The sequence below is a fragment of the Apteryx rowi genome, unplaced genomic scaffold (assembly GCF_003343035.1).
Source record: "Apteryx rowi isolate R43461 unplaced genomic scaffold, aptRow1 scaffold_95, whole genome shotgun sequence".
Lineage (NCBI taxonomy): Eukaryota > Metazoa > Chordata > Aves > Apterygiformes > Apterygidae > Apteryx > Apteryx rowi.
In genome coordinates, this window is record NW_020451260.1 from 2216798 (window position 1) to 2240075 (window position 23278).

The window sequence follows — 23278 nt, forward strand, 5'->3', positions numbered from 1 at the left end:
GTCCAGTTCTGGGCTCCCCAGTACAAGAGAGACATGGAGCCACTGAAGTGAGTCCAGCAAAGGGCTACGAAGATGATCAAGGGACTGGAGCATCTCTCTTATGAGGCAAGGCTGAGAGAGCAGGGCCTGTTTAGCCTGGAGAAGGGAAGACTCAGAGGGGATCTTATCAATGTGTCTAAGTATCTGAAGGGAGGGTGTCAAGAGGATGGATCCAGACTCTTTTCAGTGGTGCCCAGAGATAGGGTGAGATGCAGTGGGCCCAAACTGAAACACAGGATGTTCTRTCTGAACATGATGCCAAACTTCTTTCCTGTGAGGGTGACAGAGCACTGGACCAGGTTGCCCAGAGAGGTTGTGGAGTCTCCTTCCTTGGAGATATTCAGAAGCCATCTGGACAGGGTCCTGTGCAATGTGCTCTGGGTGACCCTGCATGAGGAGGGATATTGGACTAGATGATCTCCAGAGGTCCTGCCTAACTTCAGCCATGCTGTGATTCTGTGAACATCTTCCAGCTCCTGCTGGGTGTTTTTCCATGCTTGTAATAGCTACCAGGATGATGTTTACTCTCATTTTTTAGATGTTTTTTCTCTCCTCCTCTGCTGTCTTAAAGAAGCTACAGGGCWAGTGTCATCCTCCCTATGGTGAGATAAGAAGATAGAACCCTCTCTTTCAAGCCATCTTATTTTCACAGAGCACCACTCTAGTTATCTAATGCTACTGTCTGAAGACAATGGATGTGGCTCCTTTTCAGGAGATGACTTCCATTGGAGCAGTTAATCGCCAGTGTGTGCTCCTTGCCTTTGCTCTCACAGGCTTCCAGTTAAATGAGACAAATTATCTGTTCCTCAAGGTTAATAGTTATTTGCCTGACATTTCCAAACGCATGACATGGTATGATGTATTTATGATATGACACATTGTAAAATTTTATTTATTGATCTTGAATACTTATAAGATATATCTTACACTCTTTCAGCTCTTCAGGTCTTGGCATGGCATTCGGTTATTGTGTCTTTGTACACAGAGCCCAGAAAAATAGATCTTAAAAGAAAAAAAAAATTCCTGATCTATTCCTTCAACTCCAGTGCTTGTGCAGACAGTACTCTAAATCTTACTTTTCTTTCATGCTTGTGTATTCTTACATGAGGCCATGTTCTTTTTGGAGCAAATATCACCTCTATTATAATAATCTTTGTCATTACAATTTGCAAGGACTGTTGAGTTTTTAAGAAGGTTTATTTTTCTTTTAAACGATGCTTCCTTTTCCTGCATAAAATATTTTTCATTTCATTTTTTTCTTCTATATAAAGCATTCATTGTGTTTCCATTTATTTACTGGCTGCTTTGCATTTTCATTAGCTTAGCTTGCTATGCTAATAGCATTTTCCTTTCCAAAATTTGTTATTAATCATGATTTTTCTTTTAAAATAAATTACTGATTTATGTTATACCCTCTTACTCTATGGAGTTGTAGAATTATGTTTGTTCAGCTAGATCTATCAAAAGATTTTCTTAAGTTCCCAGAGCTTTTGAATCCTCTCAGAAATTTGYGTTTATTGCGTTCTCCTCTTTAAAAGTTGGATGAGTAATTTTTTTGTAAAGTCTCAGTTATTTGTCTTTCTTTGTAAATAAAACATGAAAAATTCAACATCGTTTCAGAAACAAAAAATCTCTTCTCAGAACTATGAAAACTTTATGTAAAAAAGATTCCACTATTCCTGTAACTATTCAACCAGAGAATTTCCATTCAAAATCGTGAGGCTTGTAGAAAGATGCTGGAAAGAAAAAGCTGCAAGTTGCTTCCGTATTTTGCAGGGCGCTTTTTTCCACGTTCCAGAGCAAAGCTTCAGGCTGACGGTAAAAGTTCAAGCCAAGAGTAAGCCTCCATAGATGCCTGCAAGCCTTAAACAACTGCTCTGTGCGTCAGCACGGACTGTAGTAGCGAGTTRCTTTCCGCGAGGTCAGAGATGTCGGGATCGCAAACCGGCTGCTTGGTATTTGGGCCATTACGGYGTCTGCTGGAGAGCGCTGGCAGGGAAATTTTAGCTCCATTTTCCCATCAGTGAATAGCTGGAAAGTAACTCTCCTGACAGCACTGGGGATTGTTTATATCTGACTGCAGTTTTTGGTGAATCACCTTTCRTAAGTACTGTGGGGAAAAATTATTTATTTTTCTGTCATCTTAACTGTAACTTGAAATACTTCAATTGAAAAGCTTTCTTGTTCTCGAACTGACTTGATCATGTTTTGTTCTGTTGCTTTATTTCAGCTTTCCCAGTAATGCGTGGTATTAAGAGGAGGGATGTATTTAGCTATTTCTGTATACTCTGATTCTTCTCCACTTGCAGCCTCATAGTTAACCCTTTACCTAGGACCAGAATATGTGTTTTTTATTAACAACGATAGAGCTGGTGGCTGTTGTCCCTTTTTTTGAGAGAATACAAGTGAATGCGAGGGCAAGACCCTGATTTTGGTGGTGAAGCCGAGGCTGAAGCCCCCTCCCGAGGAGGGATGGTTCCCCCACACTTCTGGGCAGCAGCTCCCTCTCCCTTTTTCCTTGGAAAAACTTCTAAAGGTCTTGAGCTCATCCGAATGCAGAAACGTTGCTCTCTGCCTTTTATCTCAAATTTCTTCTCAAGACAGGAGAACCACTTCTGTCTGGCTCTGAATAATAAGGGAGCGCATGGACAGTCTCGCTGGTATCAAAGCGTTCACCGTGCGAGCGACCGCTCGGTATGGGTGAGGGCATCGTAACGCAGCCCTCAGCATCAAATGTTTTTGTGTAATTCTTAATTCTGTATCGGTTTATATGGGCCTGCTTTGTACCTTTGGAAGCAGTGAGGAGTTTGCCCTTGACTTCAGATCGAGGAGGTGCCGAGTCATAATTTTTAAAAGAAACTGCAGAAATCTTAATTTTAAAACAGTGAGTTTTTCTCTGTTTTTGCATGCTGGAGAACTATTCCCTCTAGTAGCAGACTTAAGRCAGGGGACTGTAATAAACTAAAAGCGAATTAACTCTGCCTTGTTCTGAGCTCTCTGTGCTTGCAGAATCAGTCTGGGAATTTTCAAAGGCTGCAGTAGAAAACTTGCAAGCCTAATAATCATAATTATTATGAATAATGAATCCTGAGATGTTATTACACAATAAAAACACACCCTCCCATGCTGTGTCTTACTGTTCAATTATTTAAGACTCCTTGACAATTATAGACTTGTTTTAAGTCTGTCGCCTTAGATGATTAGGAACTGTAACCCCAGCCACTGCAGCTTTACTTTTTTAATCATTGCAGTAAAAATAAAATTGCATTTAATATTTCAAATGGAAAGATTCTTTTCTTAGACTTCCAATTTTGCTGCTAAGAAATGCTACTTTATTTCAAAGCATTATCTAGGAGAAAAAGCAATATTTCAGGAAAAAAAAAAGCACTGTAATTATGTTCTCCAAGGAACAAAGCTGGGGGGAGAAGAGGATCATGTTGTCACCTTCTTTAAAAAAAAAAAAAAAAAAAGTATATATTAACTGTACTAAAAATCAGAATTATATAGTAATTAATATTTGCCAAGGTTRGTATGAGTTCTGTTGATCCAGCTTCTAGCAGCAAGTCCTCTGTGTCAAGCTCCTTGAGGAGCCGCATGACCCAGCTGCTCGACTTTCCCGCGCAGTGATGTTCTCGGTAGCCGGCATTTGTCGGATATGTCCCCAGTTCCCCCCTGTTTTTTCCAATAATTTCTAACTTTAGCCAAAATGATTTTCTCCAGGTGCCCCATGAGATTATTCAGGAGAATTATTTCCAGATCAAATCTTGATTCTGTAGCTCCTGCGTAAAGTAAAATCGTTACAAAAGGTTTTTTTTTTCCCCGTACTGAGTGAAATATTTCTCCCATTAGATCCCCCATATCTTCTTCCTCACAAAATACTAGTGGGTGGTTCTCAACTGAAAAATTGAAACCTAATAGGTGAGAAAAAGGTTGAAAATTACCGGGTGATTGAAGAGAGAATTAGAATGGTAAAAAGCCAGCAATTTTTAAGATACTACCATAACTGCCACTATTATGTATAATTCTTTTTAAGTCTATAGTAAAGTAGGTAATGCTAACAAAACTATTAGTATCACTACACACTGCTATAAATATCGCTCCTGTTGTCTCAAAGTAACTGCTTTTCTAATGGGCCACACCGCGTTTCATTAATGTACAGATTAGTTCTGCTGGTTTCTTGTTTTTACCTGTAAATTCAATATCTGTAAAACTTACCTTAGGAAACATGTAGCATATAAACTAATGTTTTTTCAGTGTTTTCTACCATGCTAACAGTCTTAGAAGTCATATTCAACCAATCTCTTTGCTATTCTATTAATGCAGTTAGGTCAAGGGGAGATCTTTTTTAAAAAGGGCAGGACCCTAAAATCTCTGCTGCGTCTTACTTTATTTTGTTTTATCTTAGTAAACTACCACTGAGCTTTCTCATAGGTTTATTATAGATTGGAAGCACTAATTCTCTCAGGTTGGGAATCCTCCTAATTACTGATTTTGTTACTCACATTGTGGAGCAGTTGTTCTGGGAGCAAAGCACCTAATGAAGCCCGTTTGCCTGTAGGTCTGTGTCCTCCCGTCCTGTGCCTTGCAGCTGCAGTAATTCTAGCTGATCACAGGTCTTTGCTGGCGTCCGGGTGAGCTCTGGGGACGTGACGTGGACAGGGGCAGGAGGCACGGCGTACCTGCCTCCCGAGCACTGTGGGTGTTCGATGCGCTTGGGGCACCGGGATCTGTCGTGTGGCTTCTCCTGAGCTACCTCCGAGCAGAGCCCCAGACCTGTCCCGTTGGTGATGGATACGCCTTCACGCGTGCCTGAAGGGAGGCTGACGCTGCCCTGTTGCGCGGGAGGCAACATCTGGGTTGTCTCCTGATGGGGAGACCCTTTTGCTGTTAATGAATTACATCTCCTCAAAGTATTTGTGCGCTGCACGCTGCCACGTGGCTTATTTTTAAAAGCCTTGAAGGTCAAAGTAGCTGCAAATCCTTCTCTCTTAACAGTGCTGCTCTCGGGCTACCTTGGTGCGTACCGTACATCTTGCACGGGGCGCTTGGAGGTCTTCCAGCCCCTTGATGGCTTTGCTTCTCTGCCAAAGATTCATAAGGCTTTATTAAAGCAGTCACTTCTGTGACGCATGCACAGCTCTCGCTCTGGATAGGCATTGCCTTTCCTTTACGTTAAACCTGTATTAGCTTGTTAAAGCTGCTTCTCGGTTGCTGTGGTCCTTGTCTTGCTCTTGGCAGACACCGTTGAGGGTGCATGACGAGCTGCAGTCTTCCGGCTCCATCGCGCCTCCTTCGGGCTCTGCTGCCCACTCCCTGCCTGTGCCGCTGCCTGTTAGGCTGCTCCCCTCAAGTTCATGCGACTGCACTGTCTGTCTGTTGATCAGTGTGTCCATCTGTCTGTCGCTGACCTTCCCCTCTTTACTATTTTTTTCTTTTTTTAAAATCAGTTGGGCAATTTAAGGTCTTTCTACGAAGGGTGAGGAGCAGGGACTTTGTACTRCTTGAAGGCTGGCCGGGCACGGGGGAGCGATGCGAGCTGAGGCGTCCCTGCCTCTTGCCTCACAAAAAATGAAGTCATTCGAGAGCTGTCCAGATTATTTAAAATCTCACTTTCCAAGACATTTGGACTCAGATGTTTCTCTTATCTTTGCTTATTTTTAAGCTGGATGGTAGCATCTATTTCGTCCAATTTTACGCAGACTGTACAATAAAATGATGGGTTGAAAAGGAAATTCAGAGCGACTGAGCTGATGTAATTTCTRTGTCAGGAAAAAAGTAGTGGGAAGAGCAAACTAGTCCTGGCACCTGGGCAATAGCAGATGGAAAAAGACCTCTTAGATCCTCATCAGTCTCTCTTGATGCTTTTATCTCTAAGATCTGAGCATTCAGATTACTAAATTTACTTGCATGTTGACTGCTGTCTCAAGGTAAGTGATTTGGGAGCATCTTTTATTGCGTGCCTGAGGAACAGTGTGTGTTGTGATCCACGCCATAAAAAAGCAATAAAACATAAGCATCACCGTTCCATTGTGCAGGTGGGAGAGGAGCAGAGTGGAGGGGAGAGGCTCAGTGGTATGCTGAAAATCTTGCAGAGCTAGCAATTGAACCCAAGACACCTATATTCCTGGAAAAATGCCTTTGTTACCTAGCCATCTTTCCTCTTCTTCCATCCCCAGCTTGGGCTATCTGAGCAGAGCACAGGCTGTTTTGGTGCAAGTCCGAGTCGGCCCCTTAACAAACGCACGTTAAGCTGCTCATGAGTTTTTCTGTGCTCTTCCCTTAGTTTTTCACTTGGCCAAACACAGCAGATGTTTGGTAAAGCAAAACCAGCTGACAGTTTTTTGCAGTTTACCAAAAAACCCTAAAAAGTGTTGTGGATCATAGACATTTATTCCAGCTGGGAACAGCAGGGCTACGCCAGTTTTTTGCTGCATGACGGAGCGAAGTAGTCATAGCCCCAGGAAGGGTTTGGGAGCTAAAAATCCCTTCTCAGGCAAATTGCTGTGGAAGGTTTGTTTTATTTATTTACAGGTTCATTCCAGTCTATTGMTATAGTAGCTAGGTGCTGCGTGCGGTTGTTAAAATCAGATTCATTGTGGAGGTCCGTACTCTTTGCGGTCTTAATTAACCTGAAACTTGGGAACAGGCGTGTTGCATCCCAAACAAGTAGCAGGGACGGTGTCGTCTCCACCAGTTGGGGATGGAGGGAGCAAGCTTGGGCTGAGCAACAGGCATTGTACACGGCAGTAGGAGGAGAAAAGCTTTTTAGGGCAATGACGATAAACAGCTCGTGAGAACGGAGGTGGTAAGATGTAGCCGATGGGAGCTATGCATTAGATGTTGGAGTGGGACGTAGGAGAAGGTATGCTGTGCGCCCGGGGAGAGGAGCCGCTGTCCCATCGGCTGCGAGTAGGCAGCGTTTGGTGGGTTTGAGAATAGGGGCACATCTTTAAATCCTACTCTCAGCCAAGGCTTGTGTTTGCGTAGAAGTTAAAGCTTCAGGTAACGTGACCCAGCCACGACTTGGAGGCTTGTGCGCATGTCCATCCACAGAAACCTAAGGGAGTTTTGCAGCAGAAATGAGTATGTGTTCAGTATAATTCAGAGATTTTACTTTCTTGTGTGTCCAAGCGGCGGTTGGCTGAAGACCTGGAGGGTCTCGCTGGTGCGAGGTGTTGGACCTGCATTTGGTGCCTTTGTGGCTCTAACTCCGGGCAGGAGAGAGAGAGCTGGAGATGTGTCGTGAAGAYTGACAGCCCAAAGTGTGAGCAAACTTATTAAGTACCTGGCGTAGCTCTTGGAAAAGTCTGTCCAAACTCAGAGTGCACAAATCTTAAATCCGCCAGCATACCATGGTTCCCAGTGTAGGTGCTCGGAGYTTACAATAGTTTTGGGGTGCTTTAAAGAATAAAAACAATACAGTGAAATTTTGGTTCAAATATAATTCAGATATTAAATTCACTTTATCTTTTTCTTAAAAATAAGAAGATATCATTTCAAGATCAGAGGTTGGCAAGTTTCATTGAAAACAGGCTGAGACACATGTTTCTTAAATGATTATTTTTCAAAATGACAAATTGGAATGTTCTTGTGTTTCCAAAATTTTCCCTCTTTTTATTTTTTTTTTCCCTTCTTCAGCAAAAACTACCATTCAGCTTTCTGTCAACTTCGGGAATACTTTGAAACCCTTCAAAGCTCGGTTTTAAAGCAAGTTTAACTTTCGCTGACCAACCGTGCAGCCCATATTATTCAGGCAGCTGTAGCTCTTGGGACCTGTGCGCAGCGTGCCGTTGCACAGAGAAGCTAATGAAGAACAGTGGCAAATAGTTGACCTGCCCATCACTATCCAAATCCTTAACAGAAATATCTGCTGCACTGCTGAATTTCCCTTGCAAAAACAGCAAACACGATCACGCTCCCCTCTCTGCATTTTGAACATCATAGGTGATTCCAGCATCTGTGGTTTCTGTTTCACGCTGTCGGTATTTGACCATGAAGTCCCTTGGCTGCCTTAAAAATCTGTAGCGTGTTTCTGCTTTTTCRGTGAGTGGCAGCTATTGTTCCGGGGATCGGCGACGGTGGACTAGATGAACTGACCAGCGTTTCCTCAGGGGACGTTTGCGGGTGATTGAATTTCGTGCAATCAGCAAACCCTTGCCCCTCGCCCCCCCGTTTTTCTTGGTGACTAATTGATGGTGACAGATGTCACCTGCGCAGCGACGCCAGCGCTGCCCTTGCAGCACTGCAGGGGAAAGCAAGGGCGCTGCTTCGAAACGGCGGAGCTGAGCGCTGGTGGGTTTGCCTTTTTATTTTTATTTTTATTTTTATTTTATTTTATTTTTATTTTTATTTTTATTTTATTTTTATTTTATTTTTTATTTTATTTTTTATTTTATTTTTTATTTTATTTTATTGTGTGGTGTCAGTTAATTAATAAGCTCTGTCCACTGCATAGATGTAAGCAGCCATTATGGCCGTATTTGCCTCTGATCTTTTCCATGCAAATTTTCTCGGCTGTAAAAGGGAAGAAATGGCACGTGACATTTACACAAATGTATATATGCTGACACTCCTCTTTCACGTGTGCAGAAAGAGAGAAGTGCGTGTTCGTGCACGGCCCGGCCTGTCCGAATCCCCCCGGAGAACCGCCGGAGAACAGAGCCGTGTCCAGGACACATTCAGATATGCAGACAGAAACATCTCAAGATTTACAGCAGTTAAAGAAGTGCTAGGGAAGCAGTTGGGCATTATTTATAGGAGAATTGCTAGGGTGAACCAGCAGGCAGGGGCCGTGCGTGTGCTGCAGGGTGCTGCGTACAGTTGCTCTTCGGTGGCAATAGTTAATGATCTGAGAAGAATAAAAACACTTTGTTCTCACTCTGAACGAGCAGCTTTGCTGCAACAGTGCAAACGCTGTTATCCCGACGGGCGCTCGCTCTCTTGCGGCCCCTGCGCGGAGATCTTTGCCTTGCCCTTCCTGCCTGCGTCCAGCTACCGGTTCAGACCATTGCACTTAACCCCCTCAACGTGCAACGCATCGTTCAGCACGTTAAACAGCAGGTAAGCGCCTGGGTTTCATCTTCCTTAAAATAGCTTTCAGTATAACCGTCAGACGAAACCGCTCTGGATTAATTGGAATTTACGGAGTTTTATAGTATTACCTTCATTGTGAAATTTCAAAATAAGAATCTGTAGTTGTGCCATCTGTGCTTACGGGGGCAAAAAGACATCTCTGTAGGTATTGTTTCATTGACAGCATGACCTTGCCATTAGACGTGGAGGAAGGAGGTAAACCTTTTCCCCCCAATATTTTTAGCTTGACGTGTGAGTGCTGCCGTGCAGACGCACCCTACTGGCAACGTGCAACGCTCAGAAGCTGTCCGCGGAAAGAAGTCGTTCTTGCCTTTCCTTCTCGTCTTTTCTCTGCTTTCCTTATTTGGCTCTGGCTTGTCTTCCCGGCTCCTCTCTTCCCGAGCCCCTTCCTCTTTGATGTGTTGAGTGTTTTGCCAGGCCCATTCTTTTCTTCAGCATGAAAACCTTCAAAATCTATTAAATATGCGATGCCTCCATGGCTGCCTTCCTCCTGCTTCCCACTGTTGCCCCTCCTTGCAGCAAGCAAAGCTGGAGGCCTTCCTTGGGTGTAACGTGTCCATCCCGTAACTCTGGTGGCTCTGTGACAAAGCCAAGAGCTGTCAGTGACCGGCTTTGACACGACCTAGYGGAAAGGCTCCAGGTCAGGCGTCATCATCAGGTATTTCAGGTTCATGTCGATGCGGGGATGAGCAATGCCCACGTGGGAAGGTCTGGGATGTGGGACGCTCTGAGGTGTGGGGTGAYTCCCCCCAGAATGAGGGACCTTCCCCACCGCCGCCTGCTCCGTGAGCGAGGTGCTCGCGTTTCAGGGTCCCGCTTTCCCTAGCGGGACGCACTGGGTGCGGTAGGACGTTTGAGTAACCTTCTCGCAGAGGAGCTCGTCCCGGAGCCTGCAGAGCCAAGGTGAATGACTGGCTTGCGCATGGCGCAGAGAGAGGAGTGGAGGACATCCTCAGTGGTACCGTCACTGTACAGGGGCACGCGGCGTGTGCAACAGCACCAACATCTCGCCCAAATTACCCCAGCTCTGCCCGGGCAGCGTTGAGGGGCACATTGACTTGGCAGGGCCCTCCTAGCACTTTTCCGTGGCTCATTCCAGCTGCCTTCCCGATGTCGGAGTCGAGCCGCAGGTGGGTCTCGTGCGCTGTGCTCGGGGAAGAGCCTGCCTGCTCCTCCGCTCCCGGCAGCGGCATTTCTGTCGAGATGCGATTCGAGGCGCGTGGAGGAGGCGGCACGTGGGCGTGCTTTTCGTGGAGGAGTCCCTGTTTGCTGGTTCGAGCTCACAGCCCATTAGCAGATGACTAGTCTCCTTCCTCCCTCTATCACAACTCTGCCATTAAACTATTACTCTTAGGTGCATCTCTGTTGTCTGTATTTAAGAAAATGAGGCTGGAGAGGAAGAAAAAAAGCAATAGTGTGTATTTAGCTTGTGATCTAATTATTATTACACCGGGTACAGCTCTCAGGATCTCCCCAGCCTCTCAGAGACTTCCTATTTCACATGTGTACATGTTGTTTTGAAAGAGCTTTTGGCTTAATCCTGAAAGATACTGAGTCAGGAGCAAATTCCTCTTATGGTGACATCAGGCATTATTGACACGCGTGAACTTAATGATTTGTAGCAAGGTATCTTTATTGTCATAAAAGATGCATAATAAAAATTAGTACTGCATGACTTGTGTCTAGGAACATCTTTACGGCAYGAGGAAGTGATGAATAGCTGTGCAAGGAGCCAGGAGGGAGGGAGTCCATATGACAAGGAGGACAGATCTTTTATTTGGTAAATTAGTATCACTGCATACGGGCTGAAAATATTTAAACGTATGCCAGCGTACCCTGACATGCTGGCACATGCTTGGTGTCATTGGATAAAATGTAATGCATGGGGACAAATCAAATGTAAAGACATGCACTCATGTACGAGCTGTGGAAATACGATCTCTGCTTGCATTTGGAGGATAGATTTAAACACATAATGGCTGAAGAAGATGCTTTAAGGCATAGCACTTTGAGGACACGTTGTCTGGTTCATAGGCTGGATGAAAACTGGAAGGGCCAAAATTTGTGCATGGTCCCCCCAAAAGGTAGTAGGAGTTGCTCGCACAGAAAAGAGTGTTTTGTTTGACCACGAGTAGTGAGCTACCAGTAACTTGTCTGATTCAATACATATTTGAGACAATTGTACCTGTTTTCTATCTACCTAAAGGTCATCTGATACAGTGTCTGCTTTTCTTCTAGCTGTTAGAAACAAGATCAAAATTTATTTACCACCTGTTCAAAGTAATGAGTTAATTAACAGCCAGACTAAGACACTGGGATTCATTTGGTTTTCTCTATTTCACTGATTCTCCCTAACTTTGTCACTGAACCTGGGAGGGTTGGAGACCCTTGAATGGCTGGGACAGACTGGGTCCATGTCCCATGGACATGGGTCCCATGGGTCCATGTCCATGCCGCAGATCACTGCTGGGTTTTAGAAGTGGCCAGCAGGGCTAGTAATGGTCTCGTGCAYGTGCTGTGTAAAATGCATAAATGCTCCCTGCTTTCTCCTCTCGATGGCTTGCCATCACTAATGTGCCCATGACCCCTGCATCAAATAACGTGCCCTCATACAGGTCCTTCACCGGCATGTACCTTCTGCTCTTGGGTGGTTTCTTCCGTGTGGTTCCTGGCTTATTCTGTCTGTGTGGTATGTCTGGAACAMGGAAGCAGAGGATTGCTCTTATATTCTGAGTTTCTCTAAATGAATCTTCCTACGTTATAATACCACTGTGTAAAGATACAGCTCCTCCCATCCGCAGATCTCGGTGTGGTCTGCTGAATTAGGAACAATTGGTCATGCGTCACAAAACTAATACAATTGCAAATTCGTATTTGTGTTGTAGCAATTACAAAGTAAAATTAGACTGTTTGTGCTCTGCACACCAGCTCGGTGGTGTTTTTGTTTAGAGTTGGTCTTTTCCTCCCCTAATATAAATGAATATTTATTGATTTTTTTTTTTTTTGTTTAAAAACGGAGGCAGGATTGCAGCGGGCTGTGGCTGCCGTGTGGCCCGCGTTGGCTGGGGCCAGCAACGGTCCGTGACCRCCTCAGAGGACCGACCCCGGAAATCACTGCTGTCCCCTAAACTTTCCGAGCGGCCTGCAGTCAGGAGAGTTAATGACATCGCCCCATTAAAGTAAATGGGCATTCTGTAAAATGAAATGAGAGCAATTCTTTCAAAAATGTCCGTGTCCTAAAAAAATGAAGAATCAGCCAAAATTGATATCTATTACAGATCTTCTTATATAAGCTTATTTTAGTGGAAGAGCGCCTCGCTTTTGCAGTTCCCAAGTGCTGCATATGCGGTAACTCTTGAGTTACAGACAATCCTGCAGCTTGCTTCTCTCTGTTACCTCTTTTACAGTTCATTCGATGGAAGATTAGTCAAAGAGGTTCTGAAAAACAACTAAATTCCCCAAATACAGGAATATAACAAAAGACGGAACTGACCAGAATATGAGTGTACAGAGCAACACTAGACAGTAATTATGTGCTTGATGTTATTTCTGGAATTAAAATTTCATGCAAATAGCTTTTCCTTTTAACTCTGAGGATTGAGAGATGAGGACAAATTCATATTCTCATATCATTCTTGAAATTCTTGCTGTATGAATAATTGATTTCAAGTGCTAAACCCAAGAAAAATGCAGGTGGTGGTGAGGGACTTGAATTAATCCAAAAGATTTCTATTTTAACTTGAATGAAACATCTTGTTTTCCTGAAATGAAACGCTTACCTTAAGACCTGTATGTTCCTTGTATGTTTAAATACATTTAGTGGAATTTTCAGAAGTCTTTTAAAACTGAAAAATATAAAAAATTCCTTTCTATAGTTAAAAAAAAWTCATATTGAGGAATTGAAAAATAGTTGTTAGAAAACATCAAAAATATTTTGATGCAGTGTCTTTGCTGAAAATTTTCATGCGATGTCTTGAAATGTATTTCAGCGTCAGGGTATGTGGGATATTTAGGCAAAGCGTGATTTGCAGCAGGAGAGCTGGTTGAAGATTCGAAGTGTGGCAGGTTTCTCGTTTTTGCTTTAAAAAAAAAAAAAGTATTGAGTTTCAAATCTTACCAACTAGCTTTAATTGACAGTATTTTAAAGGTATAGATAGCCTACAGTAGATGTTCTTATTTTCTCAAATTCTAAGTGTAAAACATTGGGAACTGACAGCTTGAATAGTTTTCACTTTGGTAAGATTGTAATTTTTGGGGAAAAAAAAGAAGTGTTAAATGAATAATGCCATGAAAATTAACCACTTTCGCTGAGATACAGCCAGATCTTCTACATGGGTACAGGTCACTAATTGTTCTCTGTATTAACTTATCTCTCTGAAAAAATGAGTATGATTTTTAAAGGTAGGGATGTGGCAACATAGTATATGTTTAAGCAGTTTAAGTTTCTATGTGAATTAAACATGAGTAACTAAACACATGCCCATCGTTACTGCTTTAAAAACAGTAGAGTCAAGCTCATGAATTCATGACTTGGTCCTTAATGAGGATTATTAGAAGAGCTTTTAGATCAATTTTATAATTGCCAATTGAGATCCAAGAGCAATATTTTCTGTAAGCAAGTAACTTCTCAGTCATAATAAACAGAGTTTTTGAAACATGAATATACAGTGTCAGGCATTGGATAGCTTGTAATGCCTGAAGATCGCTAGTCACTGGAATGCCGAAGAGAAAAGAACGTAGATGATGAGATATTTTCAATTTAAGATAGATTGGCGCCGGCCTGGAAACCAAAGGGTGTGAATGACCCACAGAAGCTCATTGAGATGGGATGTGACCAGAGCTCAGGCTCAGAGGTTTTGGCAGGACATTCGCACCGGCTGGTCGATTAGGTGCTCTCTATATGTTGGGAGGAACATGAGAGTCGAGGCAGATGTCCATGCGCTCCACGGCACGCAGCAAGATGGAGAGAAGTACAAGAGACGATACAAATGCCCAAGAGGGGGAGGTGGCCCGGCCAGTAGTAGCGACGTTGGTGGGCTGCTGGCTGCGGAGCTGGGAGGAGCGTCCCATGCTCCTTGCCCAGGCCCCGTCTGTGTCCTACGCTGCCTTCGGCTCGCAGGCTGGGAAGATGACCCATGTCATCTATTGCCACCTCCGCTTAGCAGTTATGATGGTACATCTTGATATCACATCCCTTCTGGGATATAATTATGAGGGTTTTTTCGATTCATTCATCATCTCTTCTTGTACACCCCACATAAGCTTTTGCCAGTCTCTCGCTGGTGCCATTTAAAGGGTAGAGGTGCTGCTGCTAGGATCTGCTTCCCCCTGTGTGCAGACCGCTACGTGAGCATGTCAGCTGTTGAGGCTGCAACATGTTTTTTCACATCATAGGACTGGAATAATATGTGAGTTGTAGTAGCATTTTCCATTCTTCCTTTCTTGAGTTTGCAGGAAAGCAACACTGTCCTGCGTGCAGACATGCTAAAGCTGCATTCACCAAAGAAATGTCTCTGAGCTGGGTCTCAAGTTCCAATATTTTAAATTACTAATAGCCTGTGAGTGCTGTATGTGGGAAGTGCTGGTGAATGGCCATGGCGCGCACAGTGTGAGAGAAGAAGAGGCAGCGGATTCCAGTGCTAAGTGCAGCTGCACAGGTTGGATCGGAGCAAATCTTGCCCTTAGCTGCTTGAAAACTCAGTAGATAGTTGGCCCTGTACATGTTTTACAACTGGTCTTTATTTCATAAATAAAGGCTGTAAACAAGCAGGTCCTGAGCACCTACATCAAACATACTTMTGTGTTTCTAAAAAACTTTTGCTTCAGGACTGCAAGGGTGGGTTCTACTGGGAAAATGATAAGAGGATCACAGAAATCTCAGTGGATTCTGTCTTAAAAATAATGGGAGTTTTGGGTTCTGGATATGAGATGCTCCATTTGCCTTCTTAAATGGAAACATGAAAATCAGGCCCTACTGGCTTAGATTCAGCTTTTYCTGTGTTATGTAGTTGCTTATGCTTGTGGAAAATGAATCAGAGCAATGTTTCTTGCTCACGTGTGCAGAAGCAGATGGTTATTACCCCTGCCCTGAGAGCAGAGAAAGCTAAACTTCATAAGGAGTTAAAAAAAAAAACACATCAGGCTAAAATCAGACCCTGTCAAACTCCGATGAAGACAGTTTAACAAGTAGTGGATTGATCTTGTGTAGTCATAGGAAAGATTGAAGGATTTCAGATATTACTTGCTGAGATAATTTCAGGTTGTATGCCTTTCTATATTGTGCTATTGTGCTATATATGTTTGCTATTCACTGCTAGCAACAATAAAAGTGAAATTGCTTTTGTCAGTGATAGCTCTACAGAGTTTACTGAAAGCCGGAGTGAAATACACACTTAGTGGATTAGAACTTCCATCCCCGGCTTGCAGCTTTTCACCTCAGTTTTGTCCCTGGTATTTTAGTAACTTCGGGTTGTTTGCAAAAATAATTTGTCAAGGTCAGTTTGCGCAATCTGGCAGAAAAAAGGCCATAGCAAGACCGAATGGCCCGGAGCGGCAGAGCACATTAGAGCTGCGGTGGCTCGTCGCTGCCGCGGCCAAGCCGAGCTCTGGGAGTGGAGCCGGCAGCCCCGGGTGGCTGCCAAAGGGCCGTACGTGCCGGATAGACCCAAACCAGCGAGCGCTGGGCCAAGGGATGCAGATGCCAGCAGGTGGGGAAGCATCAGCTGTAACCCAGTTCTCCCGTTCTCTGTAAATGTTGTAACCATTAGGAATTACACACAAGGTGAACATTGTCAAGTGATAAATGCATGTAATTTCTCTACTGTGAGCATCTTGCTCAATTCCATGTTCTATGCTCCAAGCACAGCTACCAGATCAGACTCCACAGGRTCCACCTGTGCAAGGACACTGAGGATGTGGATTCAGCTCCACTGTTCAGATACTTATTCGGCATGTTTAAAGGTAGCTCCTGCYATTTGGTAGTTTGAGAAGCTCTTCAGACTCCACCATCTGGGATCTCCCGTTTTCTATGGTGGGAGCTTAGACACTGAGCTTGTACATAGACCCAAACACCTACTCACCTAAATGTAAATGTCTGGACTTAGAGCTCATCTTCCTGCAAGTTTTTGAATACAAAATCACCTTCAACAGAAGAGGGGTGCCAGACTGCCCTGCTCAACTAAGATGAGGCCTCTTCAGCAGAGGAAACAGAGACCTGTATATTTTTTGGAGGAACTGAGAGTTTCTGCAGGCCCTCAGATGCCAAAGTAGCTAGTAATGGGGCAGTTTTCTGAATTACTGTCTTTGATTTAGGTACCCAAGCTCCACTGAAAAAACCTTGTAGATGTGTGTCTGTGTTTTTTCAGATCTTGCCCTTGGTACTTCTCTAATGATATTTACCTAATCGAGTCCTCGTCAGAAGAAGACAGTGCACTCATGCTTATAATACATAAGTCAACATATAGAATAGGTCAGAAGCCTAAATCTGCTCAGTCTGACTGTGAAGCAAAATAGTTGCGTCATTCTAGTAGATATGTACACAGAATTATACTTAGTCTTGTGTTTGCGCATTATTTAGATCAGTGGCCCATGACTAAGGATGCTAAACACAATCTCAGTGCAAATAATGTATCACAACTGTGCAGCCAAAAGAACTGAGACTATGGCTTAATATTTTCTTTCTACACATCATTACACTGGAAATGCCACTGGGAAATTCCTTAATTCCCTCTTTTTTGGATTGATGACAATATGGAAGGGGTAATAGTATTTATTATTTATAATAATAATAATGAGTGTTAATAATAGTTTAGGGAGGATAAAAATCTTAAGGCAGTATTTAGTGACTGTCACTTTTTTTACATAAAGCTATCCTTCATAAGCTGTTTAGATAATTCAACACTTCTAATGATCTCACAGTAAATTAATGCTATTRATACAGTAACTAACCAATATATACACAAGGACTGACCAAAAATGACCTGCAATTATGAAAAAAGTTTGCTTCTTAGTTTGAAACCAATGGCCAAACCTGCATTTCAAGGCAGCTTTGGCTGGTGAAATCAGGCCTGGTGCCACATGTTTGGCCTTGGAGAAGGTGAGGTGACTGTGGATGGTCCCTGAGGTGCATGTGCTGGATCAGGRTATAGCTGACCACTGACATTATTGCCGAATAATAAATATTAAATTTGTTCGTTTGTGTTGGTTGGCCAGCTTTCATACATGCTTGGTGAACAGCACGCAGACYCTTAAACTCTGTAAAGAGATGCCTTTATAAGATGAATTTTACTGCTTGAATCAGCAATTTAGCCATTTCTGGATTTTGCAAATAGACCGAGCACTTTTCCATATATATCAAGGTTAATATTAACCTTCGCTGTCTTTTTCCTTTTCTTTTTATCCTGCTCTGATGCAATTATCTAATAAGTCATGTGCTGGACTCTGCTTTTTTCTGCTTTTCCCAGACCGGTGGGTTTATAGGCACCTGGTTTTGAGTGGTGAGTTACTACTTGTTTGTGAGGTAAAATAGTTCGGCAGCTTTGGGCATAAAAGACGAGAATAGTGGAACGTGAATGAAGAAAGTAGCATATCAGACTCTATAGTCACATGTACAAGAAATAATTTCCAAGTATCGTGGGAAGCACCCTGTTCACGTTTTGCTTAATGCTGTTCAACGTTGACGGTTATTAATGGTTCAGGGTGGTATGTTTTAAGCTGTGATTTTACTGTTAGTTTTCCTTTCTCTCTCTTTTATCCCTTTTTCATTTTGTTCATACTTTTCCYGCTCCACCTTGGCCCTCTGTTTGGTGACACCTCAGCTGTGTCCACTACCCCGCTGGCCCCGAGCCCCGACCCCCCAGTGCCACCAGCCTCTCTGACTGACGCCTCTCCTTCCCCTCCAGCCATCCCGAGCTCCGGCGTCCTCCCCTCTGCCCCCCGAGATGTCGTCCCTGTCTTGGTCTCCAGCCGCTTTGTCCGTCTCAGCTGGCGCCCGCCCGCCGACGCGAGAGGGAGCGTCCAGGCGTACACGGTCTACTTCTCCAGGGAAGGCGTCAACAGGTAGGTGCTGCTGGCGGGACCGCGTGAGCGTCCCGCTGCCTTGCTCTGCGTYAGCGCGTTCCTGAAAGGGCCTGAAGGCTTTAAAAGTACCTTGCAAGTGATTCTCGCAGCTTTGTCTTCTCCTCCCCATGGTGAGAACCAGCGTGAACGCTTTTCTTTGCAGTATATATCTTTGTAGGCTTCGTATATCAGAAGTTCATATAATGGTACTCACCATCTTGGCATTAGGGACAATTTGTGATGACAGTGATGCCCGTGGATCTTGCCTCCTCCAGCTATAGCTCAGTTGTCTAATATAAAATATTAGCAGCTCCACATTTTACTTTTCATCTTGCTCTGAAGACACAGGCTTGAGTGTTGTTCACATCCCTAGCGAGGGTGAATTTGGTGAGCTCTAATCAACCTGAGAGGAGGACCGCTGTTAGTGCAAACAGTGTAAGATCTTGCAAACAACCCGGGCCTGGGCTATGGAGATTTCACATTATTGCAGATAAAACGGGAACAGCCCGGGCTGTTCTGGCCACGTGTGTTAGAGCTGCACGCTAGATAGCCGTTTTGCTGTAATGGCACCACAGACTTTTATTTCCCATTTGCCTGATTGCCCATCATTATATGCTCATTTTAGGCACTCGGAAAGGTATGGCACGTTTGCTTTGGTTGTGTTTTGTTTTCCTAACTTGGAAAGTTAAGTGATGCTTGAGAAATCTCGTGTTTTTCTCCTCCTGCACATCACTAGCGGGAGCGGCCCTGAAGCGTGCCGTCCTCCAGCCCGCCGCGGCTGCCTGGCAGGGACGTGCGCCCACGTGGGTGCTGAGGGGAACCGGAGAAGAATCTGTATTTAATTGAAAAATAAGCCGAAGCGTACCGGATTCGCGAGAGCTAATAAAGCGGGAACCCCCAGGCAATTGCTCGAGCGCTCTTCTCCCCAGCCCTGTGGCGGCTGCGCGCTGGGTTTTTCCTGTTTGGCATCTTCGCTTGGGGAGGTGGGTGGGGGGCAGAGTGCGGGGAAGATCAGAGTTGTCACGCAGAACTGGAACAAGGCATGGTCTGACTCAGTAACTCGGCTTATCGGTTTAGCTGCGAGGAGAAAGCATTCGTATTCTGATAGAAGACTTTTTTATGGTACTGCGGGTATCTCTGGCRTTGCATATATGAAGAGCTAACTCCAGGTTCCTTACGCTTAAAAGTAGTTTTCTTCTGGAAGTTCAGTGGTGCTGCGCCAAGTGAAGTACTAAGTACCGGAAAGATGCCTTAGTTCAGTTCCCAACTAGATACGCACCTCGTTCAAGGGGCTCTTGCAGAAAACTGGGGGCTCTGTGTTAAAAAGGAAAAAGAAAAGATCCCTGTGCTTCCTCGGCAAGAGGTTTAAAACGCTGCCTGCAGGTCGGACGTGTTGGGATATGTATCGCCCAGTTCAGTCGCCGTGAGCAGCGCCCGTCGTCTCGCAAAGTTTCAGGCAAACAGCTACACAAAATTAAGGTATTTTTCCTTTAAACGCTTCCGTGGCGTTGTTGAGTCGCACGGTGTTCGCACGTGATTTCTACAAAGGAAACGCGTCTCCGGGCCTGGACGGGCGTCTCGTGGGGCTCCGCCGGGCTTTCCCTGCCGGTGACTGGGAAGAGCGCTTGGAGGTGAAAGGCGGGTTTCCCGGACCAGGAGAAAGCCAGCCGTAAATCCGTCGGGAAATAAATAAGCAGCCACAAAATACACCCGCGCTCCAGCGAGCTGCTGGTCGAGATGCAAGTTCAGATTAAAAAGCGAGATATTTTTAAACTGCTTGCTGGCAACGAAAGGTGGTTGTTTAAAAGGCGAGTGGAAACAGCAGATGTTGGCAGTAGGATCCGCGAGCAGGTGGGTATTTATTAGGATATTGCGTGTATTTTCTGTTAAAATGTAAACATGCGGCTTCACGCTTGTAAGCCRCAGGTGCCCAAATCCCGCGTTACGGGCTTGGGAGGAGAAGAGCCCCGCACTCAGCGGGGTGTCGCGGAGGCGAATGGGCGCCGTTCCTCAGAGGGGTGCAGGCAGACGGCACGCGAGGATCTCCTGCCCGGCCGGAGAGCCCGGAGCACCTCCGAAAGAAAACGTGAAATAGAGAACGAAAGAGCGAAGGCATCTCAGTGAGACGTGCTGCRTTTCTACACCAGCTTAGGAAGCGGGTCTTAGACCTCCAACTCCCCTGGAGGCTTTTGAAACTTAATTTTTTTTATTAAATTAGAGGTGGCCTGCAGGTGGGAATATGGGATCCGTTTCCATCTTTCCTCAGAATCGACAGCAGTTGCATCTGGATTTGGCCCATATTCAATTGCAAGTTGACTTAGAGACTTTCTGTTCCGTACGTTTGCCAAATGGGGCAGATTCAATATCTGAACAACCTCYGCCAGGTTCCCATTTCACATATTCTACAAAATCTGGAATTTGTAGAATAATTTGGGCTGCTCGCCGTTTGAAACGTGGCCTTCTTCTAGGTCTTGTTTTGTGCCGCCCTGTTGCCTGGTCTGATTTGGGACTGAGGTCCTCTCTCTGCCGGACCGTTCGTTTGCTGCTCTCTGCATCGGTACCTTCTCCGTCACTTGCTCCTAAACCGGTGAGCATTGCTGCGTAGAGGCCTTTGGTATTTATACGATAGTGGAGTATCCGAGTTACCGCAAAGAAAGAGACAGCATTCATTTTTGCTGATTTGCTCTTGATCTTACGTATGTCATTAAAGCCCCAAATAACTCCTCAAATACAATCTCAAGATATATTTAATTACCTATGCATAGTTTTGAAGTAATTCTGCCTTCTCGGTGAGAATTTGCTTTACTATTTTTAAACTTAAAATTTAAAATYGATTTTAAAATTAAAAGTCACTACATTTCTTTATAAAATTAAGAAGTTTTTATGCAGTAATATATTCCTGTTCAGTGTTTTAGGCAGGACACAAGGACTAAAAATACAGTTTGGTTTTTGATTGCAACCTTTGAAATGTCAAGTTGGTTTGAATAATGGGTTCTGATTAGTAGCCCTCCTTTTTTTAGGTGACTGTTAGCAAGTATTTTTCCCAATAAATGAAATTTAATGCCCTGATCTTTAAAAAGAAAAAAAAGAAAAATGCCCYGTGAAATCAGCAGTATTCTGTTTGAGCGTAAAAATCTTGGACACGGTATTCTCTTGCAAGATTGGGACCTTTATTATTTACAGTTAAACATTCACTAGAACTTTTTCTAATGACAAATTAATAGATGCATAGATGGTCACAAGAAGCCAATGGATCTTGCAGATTAGCTGCCTGCATGATGCAGGCTGAAAAAATTAATCTAGGGACCACTTAATTGAATACAAAAACTTATATTTGATTAAAGCATACCTTCAGGATTAGCTTGGGTTCTGAAATATCATTCCCGGCTGAACTATTTACATTTGTTTTGAGGTTTGCTTATTACAATCAAGGACTTTATATAATTTCATGGGAGAGTGATAATGGGAGATAAAAAAAAAAGAAGTCGAGGTACTAAAAGTCCATCCATTTTAAAATTAATAGTATTCATTTCACAGCAAGGAACATTAACATGACTTGTCTTACTTGAAGTAACTAATTAGGTGTTTGAAACATTATAAAAGCATTTGTTACACACCTAAGAGATATATGGGAACTGTAATTATCTTTTTTACATGCTGATACCGTGATATAACATGATCTTCACTCACTGGAAATTAAGTGTCGGAGGTTCCATTTTACAAATAACTGAATGACTTTAGGCAAGGTCTTTTATTTTTAGACTGTTCTTCATGGCCAGGCTTRAGAAAGAAGACCCCAAGCGTAAAGCTGCCGGGGTCCGAGATGCCGGGCGCCTCGATCGCCGGCAGCGCCCGAAGGCTGCAGCAGCGGGTCGAGACGTGGACCAAAAATTTGCCCAGCACCGGCTCTCCAGGCACCCCCGGGAGCTGCCGGTGTTAAATCCCTGCCTTGTTAATCCCGGCCCTGCAAGTTGAAGCCGGCGATGGCCTTTGTATACGGGTGCCGAACTTCAGGTATCTGCACTGAAGCTCAAGGGAGAAAATAGCCACGTATTTTACAACACCCATCTGACATGTTTCAGACATCTATTTTAGAAAGAAAAGCGTAGGGTTATTATATTTATAAAGAGCTTTTTTTCCTTTGCTCGCTGGAGGGTTTAAGGCATCATAAAAGATGTCACTGTCAGGTGTGACATTGGCAGGCAGCCTGTTTAAAACAAAACAAAAAAAAAGGATTATTTTTTCTCACAACTCGTAATTGCATTGCGGCGCTCATTGCCGCAGGATATCGCAGAAGCCCAGAGCATTAATGAGTTCGGGGTGAGGTTTGACGGCTTGACGGGAGGTRGATCCACCGAGGTGTCTGTGATGATCTGGGTGCAACCTGTATCCGAGAAATTCCAGTAATCCATAGCCAGGAATACCGTGCCTGCAGAATAACCACGGCATTTCCATCCTGTTTCTCTTATTCCTCTGTAAGCCCCCAATATCTGGCTGCTGTCGGGACACGAGGTGGGGCTGGGTGGGCTCTGGTGTGACCGTTCCCGCAGTCCCAGCTGGCTCAGCGGGGAAGCTCGCCCCTTCCTTTCGTTTTATTTCTCTTGGTCTCAGTCCTGCAGTGTTCTCTTCATTATTATTCAGTCCTTACTCAGGCAAATTTGGAACATTTATTTTTTGATACAGGCCATTTATTTTTTATTTTTTATTTATTTTTTTGAAGTTACAAGATCTTGCACTGCTATTTGAAAATGAAATGGGGGAAACGACTGCGTTTGGAGGCGATGCACCGGGCAGCCACAGGCCATTAGCCCAAGGTGCAAGGCGAGGAGCGTGAGCATGTCTCCGGCTTTGAGGAAGAACACTTCTGGGCTCAGATGCCGGGATCCTGGCACTTTGTTTGGGAGATGCTCTACATCCAGCAGCTAGAAACCCCCAAATATAGGAAGTAAAACATGTAAAGCCTCAATTTGTTCAGTACTTTTCTGAGATACAGAGAAGGAAAAGCCTGAAGCCTCCTCTCTTCAAAGCTGCTCCAGAGCTGGAAACAAATCGTGCGAGCCCAGCATTGGACCTGAGCTCATTCGCCTCA

At 44.2% G+C, this 23278-nt stretch overlaps 1 protein-coding gene across 1 annotated transcript in view; it reads left to right on the forward strand.

Annotated features, from left to right (window-relative positions):
* The window catches only part of DCC (DCC netrin 1 receptor), a 593999-nt gene that overhangs the window by 385140 nt on the left and 185581 nt on the right, over window positions 1-23278 (forward strand). The window contains exon 8 of the mRNA XM_026092248.1: window positions 18033-18189. Within this exon, the coding sequence (XP_025948033.1) occupies window positions 18033-18189 (157 nt within the window). The remainder of the gene's footprint in view (window positions 1-18032; window positions 18190-23278) is intronic.